Source organism: Ricinus communis, chromosome 3, assembly GCF_019578655.1.
Source record: "Ricinus communis isolate WT05 ecotype wild-type chromosome 3, ASM1957865v1, whole genome shotgun sequence".
Taxonomy (NCBI): Eukaryota; Viridiplantae; Streptophyta; class Magnoliopsida; order Malpighiales; family Euphorbiaceae; genus Ricinus; species Ricinus communis.
This window is the reverse complement of record NC_063258.1, coordinates 24,209,526-24,222,275: the sequence shown is the minus strand read 5'-3', so window position 1 is coordinate 24,222,275 and position 12,750 is coordinate 24,209,526. Positions and strand designations below refer to the sequence as shown.

Here is a 12,750-nt window from a genome sequence, read left to right as displayed (position 1 = left end):
AAATAAATATTATCTTTTTTTTTATCTCTTTGTTGTAATTATTATTTTCGTTCAAATAAATTTAACATATTTCTCTTTTTTCTTTAATAATTATTTATTATCTAGTAAAATTTTATATTTTTATTATAAAGATATGTTAAAATATTAAGTTTTTTTTAAAAATATAATTTATTATTTTTTGGATAATTTAAAATTTATATTTTTTCTCACATTAGAAAAGAAAAAATAATTTAAGTATGTTTTATTATTTTTAAATACATATTTTTTCTTACAAATATTTTTTCCTTTTATGTTATTAATAAAAAATATTAAAAAATAAAATAAATAATATTATCAAAATACATCAATATTTTAAAATAAAAATTAATTATTAACAAATTTAATAAGAAATTATAGTATAAGCATTAAATGCTCTAACAAAGTGGTTAAAATCAAAGAGCCCTAAATACAAAAACACATACTTCCTTCCAATCTTTTTCTATTTTTCTTTTTTTTTTAAATTTCTACTCAAAAGTCAATCCCCTCCACAAGTACCAAAAACAAGTGGCACCATCCTCTCCTCTTTCCCATTCCTCTATCACTCTCTCTGCTTGTTGAGTACTACTAGCCCTATTCTTGATTTATCCTGATTTTAAGCAAGTCCATTCCAAGCCCAAAAGTTTCCTTTTTCTCCTCTTAAAAAAAATAATATATTTTGCATTTTGCACCCAGAAAAAAAAAGAAAAAAAAAAAGAAAAGGACCTTTGCCCCTCTCTCTCTCTCTCTCTTTCTCTCTCTCAAACTTATTGTTATTGTTATTATTATGTCATGTACAGAAAGCTGGGTTTGCAGTTTATCATCTGCAGAGCTAAGAAAGAGAGGGAGGAAGAGAGCAAGAGAAGTAAATTGAAAAGGGCTATGTGGGTTGTGTTTCATTTCAGCTGTTGATCAAGAATAAAACCCTAACTATGGTGAAAGTGTGTTTCTTTTGATCTTAATTTCCTAAAATAGGCGATTGTTGTAGTTTCAGATCTGGGTCAATTCAAAAAGAAAGGAGGAGTGATCCTGGCCTTGTTCCATTAATCCTAATAGGAATGACAAAGGAAGAAAGAGGAAACACTGAGAGAGACTGACAGAAGAGAGTGAGCACACGCAGGCAATTGTATGGAAGCCATACCACTGCAGGTGCGTGCTCACCTCTCTTTCTGTCAGCTTCCATTTGCAAGTGTTTCCTTGCTCACTCTCTATTCCTCTACAAATACTAGTGCTAAACCTTTCTTCTTAGTTGCATCGAGTATTATCTTGTTCTTGTACTTTATCCATCACTACAAAGATTTGATCTTTATCACTCTACAGATGTCTTTCAGTAGTGTACTCTTTTCAGCTTCTCAATAGTTAAAAAAAAGTAAAATTTAACAAGAGCTGCAGCCTGCGGGACTTGACACATCATCTTCTTCCTTCTTTCTGCTGCTGCTTTTTACTTCTCATCCATCTCTCTTGTCATATCACTTCTTTTATTATTATTATTGTTGTCATGACATCTTTCTTTCTCTTCAGGAACTGAAATATAATAACTATTATTGCTACGTTGCTGGCGAGTTCATCAAAGCAGTAGAGGTTTGCTTTTTTTTTTTTTTTTTTGATTATACATATAAAAGAAAATTAGACCGCTTGTGTTGTGTTGTTTTGTTTGTCTGTATGTATCTATTACTGTATATTTTAATGTAATAAAATAAAAGAAAACTTGTGATGGAGCTTGCAAGCGTGGTTTTCCATGGTCCTAAAAGGACACCATATGTATGTGTGTTTCTTCCTTCTTTGAAGGTACGCCTGGTTACTATTCAATTTTAACGGAAAACGGTATTTTCGAATCTCTAATAATTACCATCATCTTCAACTTTGTTTCCCTTAAATCTTTCTCTTTCCCTTCATCATCATCATCATAGAAAACCCTCTTTTCCTATGCTATTCCGTGCTCTCCTTTGTTTTATACCATGCAAAGTAAGGTAAAGTCATTATCTTTTATGGCTTGGGTTTGTTTTTGGTCCTTTCTTGTTTCTACTTTATCTAAATCTGCCTCTGATTTGGGGTCTTTTATACCCTAACCTTAAAAATGGGTTTCCATAAAATAACCTGTTTTATTGTTTCTGTTTTGAATATTAGAAGTATGTTCTTGAAGCAAAGTGCAGCTTTGTTTTATTATCTCGTGGACTTGGATTTTGGTATCTAATAAGGAAAAAAATTGGGGGACCTTGTAAAATGGGTCATTGTAAATTGTACCAAATATGGCAAAAATTTCTTGTTTCCTTTTATGGGCAGATATGCACTATTCTATCGCTAAAAAGGAAGCTTTTCGAGGGAATTTCCATGTTCTCAGGTCAGTAATTACTCCAGTCAGCTAATTTTTCTGGATCTTTTAGTTCCTTTTCTTTATATGGAAGATTTTTGCTTTTTTGCCAAGGACTTTCTGTTCTATTATTTAAAGTAGTAAAAATTTATTTGTTGTTTCCTACAGTACTTATTCTTTTGTTAAGGTTTTTGGTGGCCAAGGAACTCCTTCTCTTTGCTCTATTCAGGTAACTCGTTTAGTGTTCTTAATTTTTTTTCCTATTTTTGTTGGGTTTTATTGATGGTTCTTTTTTACTGCTGTTTCTTCAGATTTTATGTGTTTTCATTAATGGTTTTTCTATTAGTTTTTCCATGTCCAATTTTTGGGGCTATTTTGACTGCTTATTACTTAGCTTTAAAACAAAGAAACCCATTGAAGAAGGATTACGAAATTTGTTTAGCATAAACAGTAGTTAAAATTAGGATAGACTATATTTATAGAGGCTTCTCATTTATTTCTATCTGTACTGAGTTAATGGCACTCAAGAAAATAAGTGCCTTTCATTTTCCTATATATATATATATATATATATATATTGAACAAACTAAGTAATGTTTTGCTACTAGTGGCTTCTCTTCTTTTAAGCAATTAATTTATCCATGCTGAAAGTTAATGTTATTTTGATGGTTTCTTGCAATGGTAACTGGCTAACTATGCTCTAACGTGGATGCTTTATATTCTGGATAGAAAAACTACAAGAAGATTCTAAGAACTTTGTTTGGAGGACATTTATTTCTAGATAAATAGTGCAGTTTGCATGTAAATTAGGAGACAAATGTTTTTTCTCATAACAACTAACATCCAGGAATGAATGGCATAGTGTGTTTGATTTTTGCATTAACTGCTATAGTGACATTGCTTATGCTTTAATATGCTCTTTTTAAAGTTCTAGGCGGAAAATTTATCCTAATGGGTATGGCTTCCTGTACCAGTTATCTTTGACTGAAACCTAATAGGCATTGTCCTCAAGGCTGTACTATTTAGGGAATGAAACCTGTTGGTTGGCCTAAGGCAAGTAGATCACACTTTTACACTTTCCTTTTTTCTCTTTAAGTATGGTCTAATCAGTACATCAGAACATTATCATAACTTTGTAAAACTTAAGAGAAAAGGAATAAAATGGATGCTGCTATCTTAATGGTAACAGATTTGTAATCCAGGCATTTGGGCTTCATAATACATTTTAGAAGTTAGTGATTCCAAATAGATGATTGAACAACACTTTGACTAAATAAGATGTTGGGTAGATTTCTCTCCTGCAAATAGTTTATGTTATGTTTGTCCTCTAACAAGATAAAATGTGTTGTTATGGAAGAGACTAATAAATATAGTTACATGATTAATTCAATTTATGTCTACGCCTCTCTTAATGCTTTTCATTTCGAATTCAAATCAGTTCTTCTGATCGAATTTTAACATTTGATTTCATGTCAGCATGTCTTCTTTTTTTATGACTGGCCCATAAATGTGTTCATATGTACCTAAACGCTTGTTAGTATTCTATAATTCGAAATGTTTCTTCAATTCTAACAGCTAATGTTAAATCAGTGCACAAGCAATGTGGTTGGAAATGAATCTAAATTGAAATACTTAATTTTCTTTTAACCCTTATGATTTTGTTTTCTTGTTTCTTTTGTAATGTCCTTCATAGATTGTCTTCCCTACTGCAAAATATACTATATTAATTAAGTACTTAGTGATGATAACTAGAACATCTCATTGTATATTTTGTGTTCCATAATTAGGAAGTTAGCATTTAACATTCCCCAAAATTACATATCAAATCAAGTATTTTGTTTCATTTAACTATAACCTGCTAATTTTGCTTTAATCCAAATCTGTTGTTGGCTTTATTCACTATGCAATTCTTGTTTGGTGTTTATGCATGCTCTGGAAGTGATTTAACAGTACTACCATTGATTCAAATGCTAATTAACAGCAACTTTTTTTTTTCTATTCTCATTGACACATATGAGCTTGTTGGTACAAGTTTTAGGCATCAAAACTTTCAAATGATGGTAAAACTGTGCAGTTTTGACATTTGAGATCCAATATCAAGTTTCTTTCTAACTTTAGCAATCGGGGTATGGTGGTACAGAAAACTGACTAGCTGAATGATGTGATTTTAGATGTGGAGGGAATGTCAACGGATAAATTGCTGATGTCTTTGCTAAAAAAATTAGGATTGGAAGAGCGCAACATATATGTGGATTATTCTTGGAGTTCATATCACTTTTCCTCTAATTAAACAATTTTGGAGAAAAATATGCTTATTTCCAAAAGATTATTTTCAATTTGTAATATCTCTTTGCTAATGCATATCTTTTGACAGCATTTTCCTTGATTAGGTGCTTGTCTCCATATTGGTTTTTTGGATGTATTTTATGCGGTTTCATTTTGCTATTTTCATGTTTGATTGGATTTATTGAGTTGAATCATGCCTCAGTAATATATGAAAAGATCAATCTCAAATCCTACTTTATAGAGACTATACTTGATAGTACAGTAAATCATTCTTGGTAAAATGTTTTCATAAAGAGGTCATGAATATTTCTTAAAAGAAAGTTTAAAAGGCTCTCACATAGTGTGATATGTTCACAAGAAGATAGGAATATATCGAAACATCTCTTGATGAATTCTGAACTAAAGATTTTACTGAAATGTTACTACAAATACATTGAACAATCTACAAGAAAATCTTATTGGATATAGTATTCCTTTTTTTTTTTAGGATCAAATACTAGTGAATTGACTTCAGATTGGTTAGTGGAATAATAAGAGTGTAAGACTACTTTTCTCCATTTTAGTGTGTTCCTCTTTTGCTTCACCTGATCATGCTCAAGTTGAAAATTTTGGTATCATCTACTGTCCTAAGCAAAGGCAAAGAAATATTGGATACATTTAAGAGTAGTACAAGTGCAACAAGTATTTGCAATTAGGTTGGGTCTCTTGTTACCATCAATATGAAAGGATTTAGTTATATAACGTAGGGATGTGGGAACATGGGAATGGGTCGCAACGAGGCTGATAAAGATAGTAGCATCCAAATGAACTTTATCCTTCCAGATAAAGACGAGGAGATAAAAAGGTTTAAATGTGCATGCCTCGAAACATAAGTGTAAATTAGTAAGTATTAGTTGTTTGGTTTATTGATATTGCAAACGACACTCTGAACCATTCAGAAGATATTGAAAATGGAATGGAAAAAGTCATGTCATTAGCATGTGATAATTTTTTTTGGAAAAAACTGAGAGGAAAGAAGGGATTTGAAGTGCTTCTAGTGATAGGTGATTTGAGCAGAAACTGATTGTCCTCGAAAGGAGTAGCAATGGAATCACATAATTGTCAATTCTGTTGCGAGTAAACTTCAGTTTGAGTTGATCTGCTAATTATTATGCCAACTGCTGAAATGCCATTCTAAGGCTTAATCCTTTGGTAGTTAGATTCTATTTCTTTTGTTTGTTCATTCTTTTGCAAATTTTTGTTGGTGGTCTTTTGCACTTCCAATAGAATTCTTGCAGTGTACATGAATTGCTTTTGCATATTTAAGAGAGTAAGGTTTGCTCATTTTACATCCTCTAATTTCAGTTCTACTTTGAACAATAAGATGATGCAGTAGGACAGAGTGGAGTTATCTGACTGAATTGGAGGAGAGAGTCAACAAGTATGATGTGGTATAGAAAGAAAAAGAGAGTTCAATACAGTTAAGTAGACGGATCGCCAGCGCAGAAGAGAGAGAGAGAGAGAATTCCAATAGCAGTTACAAAAAATCATGTGAAAGTAAGTTAGATGAAACTAATCGGATTGGAGTAAAATAACCTATAGACAGTATCACTACGCGCTGGTTGAGTTGAGTTACAAGATTTCCTTAAGATATATTATTTAAATTAATTTACAGATTAATTGGTATTCTTTGTATAAGTCATGTTTTAGGCCTCAGGGAAATGTGCAAAGCATTTTGCTAACCAGCTGCAATGGCAATAGGCAGGTAAGGGTCGATATATATTTTGTAAATTGTGTTAGAATGGATAAGAACGGAAATTTTTTGAATACTTTATTGGGACTAATTTCTAAGAATGATACATAATGATATAATATGCCAAATAAGAAGTTTTGGTTAAACATGGAAGGAAGTTAGGATAGGAAACTCACTTCTTAGGCTATGATATGGTAACCATTTGACCACCTTAATTATATTAGCATGAATTTGAGGTCTTTCTCTGTATAACATTAAGGTGATCTCCTTTTCAAATTGGTTTTAGCTTTAAAGCCATAGAAGTGTTTGCAGTATTTTTCTGTGTTTGGAGACTCTTTATATAACTTGCATTGTTATGTACCAGTAATCTCACATTGTTTTTCAGTTGCCATGTAACTCGTGCTAAACTTCTTTTGTAGATATCGCGAATGTTTACCTGTTTTTTCCCTTCCAAGGAGATATATTTTTCGGCGTGTTATTCAAGTGAAAATATAGCTAGATTCAAAAGAATCTGTAACATTAAGCTGGTATAGCCTAATAATATAAACTTAATTTGATCCTATTGAGAACCCATTTAAGTCAATAATATAAATTATCATTTACTTCACTTTGGTATTTCATTACTTCATAGAGGTCAACTTGTTCTTCATTTTTTAAGTCCACATCACTTTCTGTATTAGTTCTATCACCCTCTTTTCCTTTTTTCAATGAATGGGTCACACGTATCGGTTCAATATCTGTCATATACCCGCATTGTTGATTACAATCACAATCATATAGATGAGAGTCCATGGTGTATTCAATTTTGTGTTGGCTGTATTTGATTATTAATCACGAGACGTGTTCTACTTGTTAAGGGATGCAATAATTCCATATTCACACAATGTTTTATAGGGCTTTTAAGTGGTATGGCAATTATTTTGGCAGTGTTGAGCAGTTTTCAGTGTTCCTTCAAAATATAGGTGCATGAGACAAATAATTTTGTCTGGGGAAATAATTATATGCAGAGGCCACAATTGGTTGGATCGAAGGTCACATATTTGAGGGATATTTATGTATGTTTTCTTAGTGAACTATGTCCATTTGGTTAATTGAAATAGAGTTAAACCAAATATTTATGCAGTTGCAAATCTAGTAGTGGTCTGGGAGCAAGATTTTTTCGACAGCTAGAATGAGTTATGGAGGTGCTTCTCATGTCAACAACTAGATATAAGTCAAATATGTTTACATCAGTGAATTTATTGCAAAAAAACTATTTCTTGGAGAAATCTGTCTTCTTTCTTTGTTGACTGTTGGACAACTAGAGATTTACAGCAAGGTATTGCTTCCTGTCTAGTCATCTTGCATTTCTGGTGTTTTTGCTGGTCCATAGTTAGGTTTCTGGATAGTTCTAGTACATACAATAGGTGAATATGTAATTTACAAGGATTTGGATCAATCACAGAATTACAGGGTCAATTTACTATGTTATGTGCTAATTCTTCATATGTAATTCTATTCTATATTAACAAAAGATTTCTACCCGTTTTCTTGTATTTATGTTCTTGTGCAAGGCAGGCTTTTCTATTTCAATGTCTAAACTCCAGATAGTAAACTATGATGTCTAGTTTATTCCAGTTGAAGAGCCTATCAATCCTATTGAATATATGAGAACTTCATTTTTATGATGTGTTCATTCATAAATACATACTCAACACTAGCAGAGGGCTAACCTGGTAAGTTAGCTACCACAAGAGCTTGAAATATTAAGATGCTTGAAGAGAAGCATGGACTAAAAGCTCTTATAGATCTTCATTTTTTCAGTTGATTCAAGGAAAACAAGTGAAAAATATATTACAGATCAAAAAAGTAATCTCTTCCTGTTGGCTCTTAATCAATCACTACTAACAACCAATTGTTCATGAAATGGGTTATACTGTGAATTTAATCTCCATTTCGTTTCTGCTACGCAACAATATCGCATGAAGTATACATTGTTCATGTTTCACAACCTAAACCCCTTCTCTATAGAGAAAATGCAGAGAGATCTTTCTTGTTCTTGTTTTATTGGACTGGGAGTTCTCCATGGCACTGGTCTGAACCCAGTTTATCTTGGGCAACAGCGTCCAAATTGTAGTATAAAAGGTAAACTATCCGCTCGAACTACATAATCAGATAATCCATGTAAGATAGAGATTGATCCATTTTTGTACCCTTTTCATTTTTGGAACTCTAGGATGTTCAGTTCCTAAAGAGGATGCTTGAGACAGGAAGATGCTAGACCAACAGTTGAGATTGTGGTTTGTCTTACTATTTGTTTACTTCATCATCTCTTGAAGCACTTGTTTAGGTCTACTCTATACTGTCCTTTGCTTTCAAAACTTAATTTGGGATATGGAAGAGTTGATTTTTTGTAGAAAATTACCAACTGCAACTACCCTTAGGTAGTTCTTAAGTTATTAACAGAATAACTTTTGGTAACTACTCCTTGGTAGTTATCTGGTAACTACCTTTTGGTAGGTACCCTCTTACCCTTCTCTTTTGGACTGGATTTATCCAACCTTTATGGGCGAACCTGGGTCCAAAATCCAACAGCTAGCTCGATTAAGGTCTCAAAGTTATCAATGGAACTAATTAAAACTATTTCCAAAATCTAACAGCCATCTTATGCATCGTCATGTTGTGATTTCTTATTGATCATTTACTGGGTAACCATGTGTACACGCATAGAGTTTAAAAGATAGTTTGAAAGATCAGTTTAGAAATCATCCAATACACTGTTTTGAAAGAGTTCTTGATTTTCTTTGTAATGCTTTGCACTTTTATTTGTTCGAGTAATCAAATTTCCTTCTTTCCAAAAACAAAGTAAGAACATTTACACCAGTCTCTTTTTTAATTGATTCATGTGCTTTCCTTTGTGGTACTATTACTGAATAGGATACGTGCATGTGGCTTTTATGCAGTAATAAGCTACATAACAAATATATGGAGGAAACTAAAGCTTTCTTATCTCCTTGGCCTCAGGATGTATGTCTAATTCCTTATTTGACACTCTTATGGCCTATAAAGACTATTCTATCTACCAATGAAATAGTTTACTGATGTTAGCATCTCAAGTCATGAAGAAAGTATGTCTTCAACTCTTTGGTGTATATTGATTCCATCTACCATTTCTTTCTTCTCCAATTACTGAATCATGTATCACCAGAAATTGTCTTCTGGTGAAAAGGAGTGCATAACAATGGTGGCCAATGATTAATACTGCTCAGCATAGTTATTGCTGCAAAGTGCGATAAATACGTGCATTTTGTGCTTGTTGGATATCAGCTGTTCCTTCATGTTGTTACCATGAGCATGGGAGTTCAAGAAGATGGCGTCATTCTTTTTTCCTTACATGGGGTGAAATATACAATAGAAAAATAAGATTTGGATATTGTGCTCTTTTTATGGATTTTAGATGGATCAACTGTTTTGCAGTTCACCTTTGCTTGTTCATGTGTTGTAACTTTGAGGAAGGTACCTTCGTTAAAAATGGATAATTACACCAACCTAAAATTAGTTGGACATTTATCATACTGGCCCTGTACACATAGCCTTATTCTGCTATATAGCCTGTTTTTCCTACTCATGCAAGCAACAGTATTTTCCTCTGGGAAAAAAGTTTCATTAGCTCTTCATACATTAGTGACACATATTTGAGGTTGCATTCTCCCTACAAACACATGCATGCCACTAGGTGTGAATCCGCCTCAGCTTATTTATGTAAAAACTAAAAATGCAACTTTTTCTGTGACTTATTTCTCTTCCTACTAATGTTATTAGTATTATTACTGTGCAGTCGGACCCTGGGAAATGGGTCTTCTGCTTTTCTCTCGGTTCAAATAAGTGTATTAACTAAATATAAAAAGTTTATGTTGTCATTCTTTTAACAGATGATTAGTAACTGTCATAAAACATGTTCTTTTATGGTAGCTTTTAACCAATTTTTCAGGGATGTTGACCACCTTTATCTCTGATGTTGGACTCATCATCATAGAGACCAAAATCTACTTCTGTCAGGAATTTCTAGACTGAATTGCATTCGCCTAAATAACGTGGCACTTGTGGATTTGATCTTGATAAACCAGTTTAAAGCCAACAATAGGAATTACATCATGTACATAATTTAGCAAATCTCCTGAATGCAGATTTTCTGTTGTGGATTTGCAATATATCGGTTTTGTACCTCTTGGTTTTCTGAGTCTCCTGTTATTTTTTTCTTTTTTTAAAAAAAAAAAGATATGTTAACCTTAGTAATATCAGGTTAGATTATAGAAAAGCTTGTGATATTTTGCTTCTGTTTCTTAGACATCTCCACTTTAGTGAAATGAGTCGATGTTTTATCTGTAACATATTATATGCTGTTAAATTTGAACATTACTTATTTTAAGTGGCAATACTCTGAAATTTTTTTAACTAATTATAGAAATGCTGCCTGGGAATATTTCCATACTATTACAAAGCGAGTGATTTCCTTTCCATTTATTTTAAACATCAATTTGATTTTTTCTTGCATCAGCTTTCTGCTCTTCTAATATGTTTTTAATTTTTAGTTTCCTGTTATTCGCTAACCATGAAGCCTTTCATGTCTGATTTTAATTTTCTTGTTGTTTGATCTTTCAGTAAAACATATTATCCTCAGGAACATGACTGGAGAAGAAATTGTGAGCATGATTTCAAATGGTGAAACAGCTGTGACTGAAGAAGTTTCAGATTCAAACAGCAGCACTTATCCAGCCCTGGCAAGCAAACGTGTGATGCATGGTAGCAATATCTGCACTTCGAGATTTAGAGGTGTTGTACCACATCAAAATGGGCACTGGGGCTGTCAAATATATGCCAATCACCAGCGCATTTGGCTTGGAACTTTCAAGTCTGAGAAGGAGGCAGCAATGGCTTATGACAGCGCAGCACTGAAGCTTCGGAGTGGAGATTGTCGCAGAAATTTTCCAATAACTAATATCAGTGTTGAAGAGCCAAAGTTCCAGAGTTATTATAGTACTGAAGCAGTTCTGAAAATGATTAAGGATGGTACGTACCAATCCAAGCTTGCCTATTTCTCAAGTACTAGTTCCCAAAGTGTGGAAACTGAACTTAGCATTAAGCTTACAAAGACGCAACGCAATAGAAGTCTAATGTGCAAGGAACTATTTCAGAAGGAGCTTACACCGAGCGATGTTGGCAAGCTTAATAGACTTGTCATCCCAAAGAGATTTGCCATCAAGTTCTTCTCACATATTTCAGAAAGCGTTGAACAAAATATTGGCGGCAACAAGGCAAATGATGGACAGTTGGCTTTCTACGACAAGGCAATGAAGCTGTGGAAATTTCGGTATTGTTATTGGAAGAGCAGTCAGAGTTATGTCTTCACAAGGGGCTGGAATCGGTTTGTAAAAGAAAAGCAGTTGAAGGCTAATGACACTATTGCTTTTTGCTTATGCGAATGTAGGGAAAATGCTGAACTTACCGACTCGTACTACATGATTGATGTGAAAAATGAAGGCGACAGCAGTAGCTTGCTGGAGTCTGGCAGCCAAAGTGAGACGACAAAAATGCAGGTGCATCTTCACCTTGGACAAACCACTGCTTGTCATTACAACAAGAATAAAGTTGAAGGAGAGGGATTGAAGGAAGCCAGGCCTAGGCATGACGGGGACAGAAAGAGCTTTAGACTCTTTGGAACTGAAATAATCTAAGGGATGAACGTGATCTTTTTCTCTCAAGCTTATTTCATTTGTCATTCATAACGTGGTACTAAATAATAGCTCATTGTCATTCATAAAGTTTAATATATAGTCATCTGGCAAATCAAGGCTGAAATTCTACTGGCATTAGTAAAGGATTGAACCTTTGTTAAGAGATTGAGCTTTTAAACTATGTTATAGGTAATGGAAAACTGTAAAACATAACCCACCCATGCTCTAAATGAAAATAAGAACAACATATGATTGGAACCCTTGGCTATTAAACTTATAGCATTAGAAACTAGAAGTTTTACCACCCGTAACGATTCACATGCTTGGATATAGAACACGATTAGATGTTAAATTAGATATTAAATTAAAATATATATATAATTTAGAGCACTCTATGAAATTCCTCAAGTATCAATTACTCAAAGGTATTTTTGCTTGGCCAAGGAATCTCATAATCCCATCTTTGGTCATTTTCATCAAAAGCATACAAACCATATACCCCAACACCCCACATACAATGCTTGTAACAATCTCTTCTTCTGATTCTTTTCCTGTTATCATACACCACAAAATGCCCTCTACTAGGATCACTTCCATTGTAGAACTCCAAATCACATTCGAATTTCGTGTGTCCAAACAAGTATTGATCGTAAAATTGCCACTCGAAATCTTGTTTGAATGTTAGGTAGTGA

The 12,750-nt window shown here is 33.2% G+C and overlaps 1 protein-coding gene across 10 annotated transcripts; it reads left to right on the top strand.

The window, feature by feature from the left end:
* The first annotated feature begins 544 nt into the window (after positions 1–544).
* LOC8261026 (AP2/ERF and B3 domain-containing transcription factor At1g50680) lies at positions 545–12,182 on the top strand. 10 transcript variants are annotated; one of them, XM_048371790.1, is made up of 5 exons: positions 545–1,164; positions 1,537–1,596; positions 2,143–2,356; positions 2,514–2,555; positions 10,986–12,182. In XM_048371790.1, exons 1-5 carry the CDS (start codon positions 1,144–1,146, stop codon positions 12,056–12,058), a joined length of 1,410 nt encoding a protein of 469 aa, XP_048227747.1. In that variant the 5' UTR covers positions 545–1,143; the 3' UTR covers positions 12,059–12,182. The 10 variants fall into 10 exon arrangements, with proteins under 10 accessions (XP_048227747.1, XP_048227746.1, XP_048227748.1 ...); XM_048371789.1 differs by having other exon boundaries at positions 2,495–2,555; positions 11,005–12,182; XM_048371791.1 differs by having other exon boundaries at positions 547–1,164; positions 2,299–2,356; positions 2,495–2,555; positions 11,005–12,182.
* Positions 12,183–12,750: the final 568 nt, after the last annotated feature.

Excerpts from the sequence above, each read along its gene's own strand:
- LOC8261026 (XM_048371790.1), top strand. The coding sequence starts at position 1,144 with ATGGAAGCCATACCACTGCAG. Across the intron at positions 1,165-1,536 it reads TGGAAGCCATACCACTGCAG|GAACTGAAATATAATAACTA; the intron begins GTGCGTGCTCAC and ends CTTTCTCTTCAG. Across the intron at positions 2,556-10,985 it reads CTTCTCTTTGCTCTATTCAG|TAAAACATATTATCCTCAGG; the intron begins GTAACTCGTTTA and ends TTGATCTTTCAG.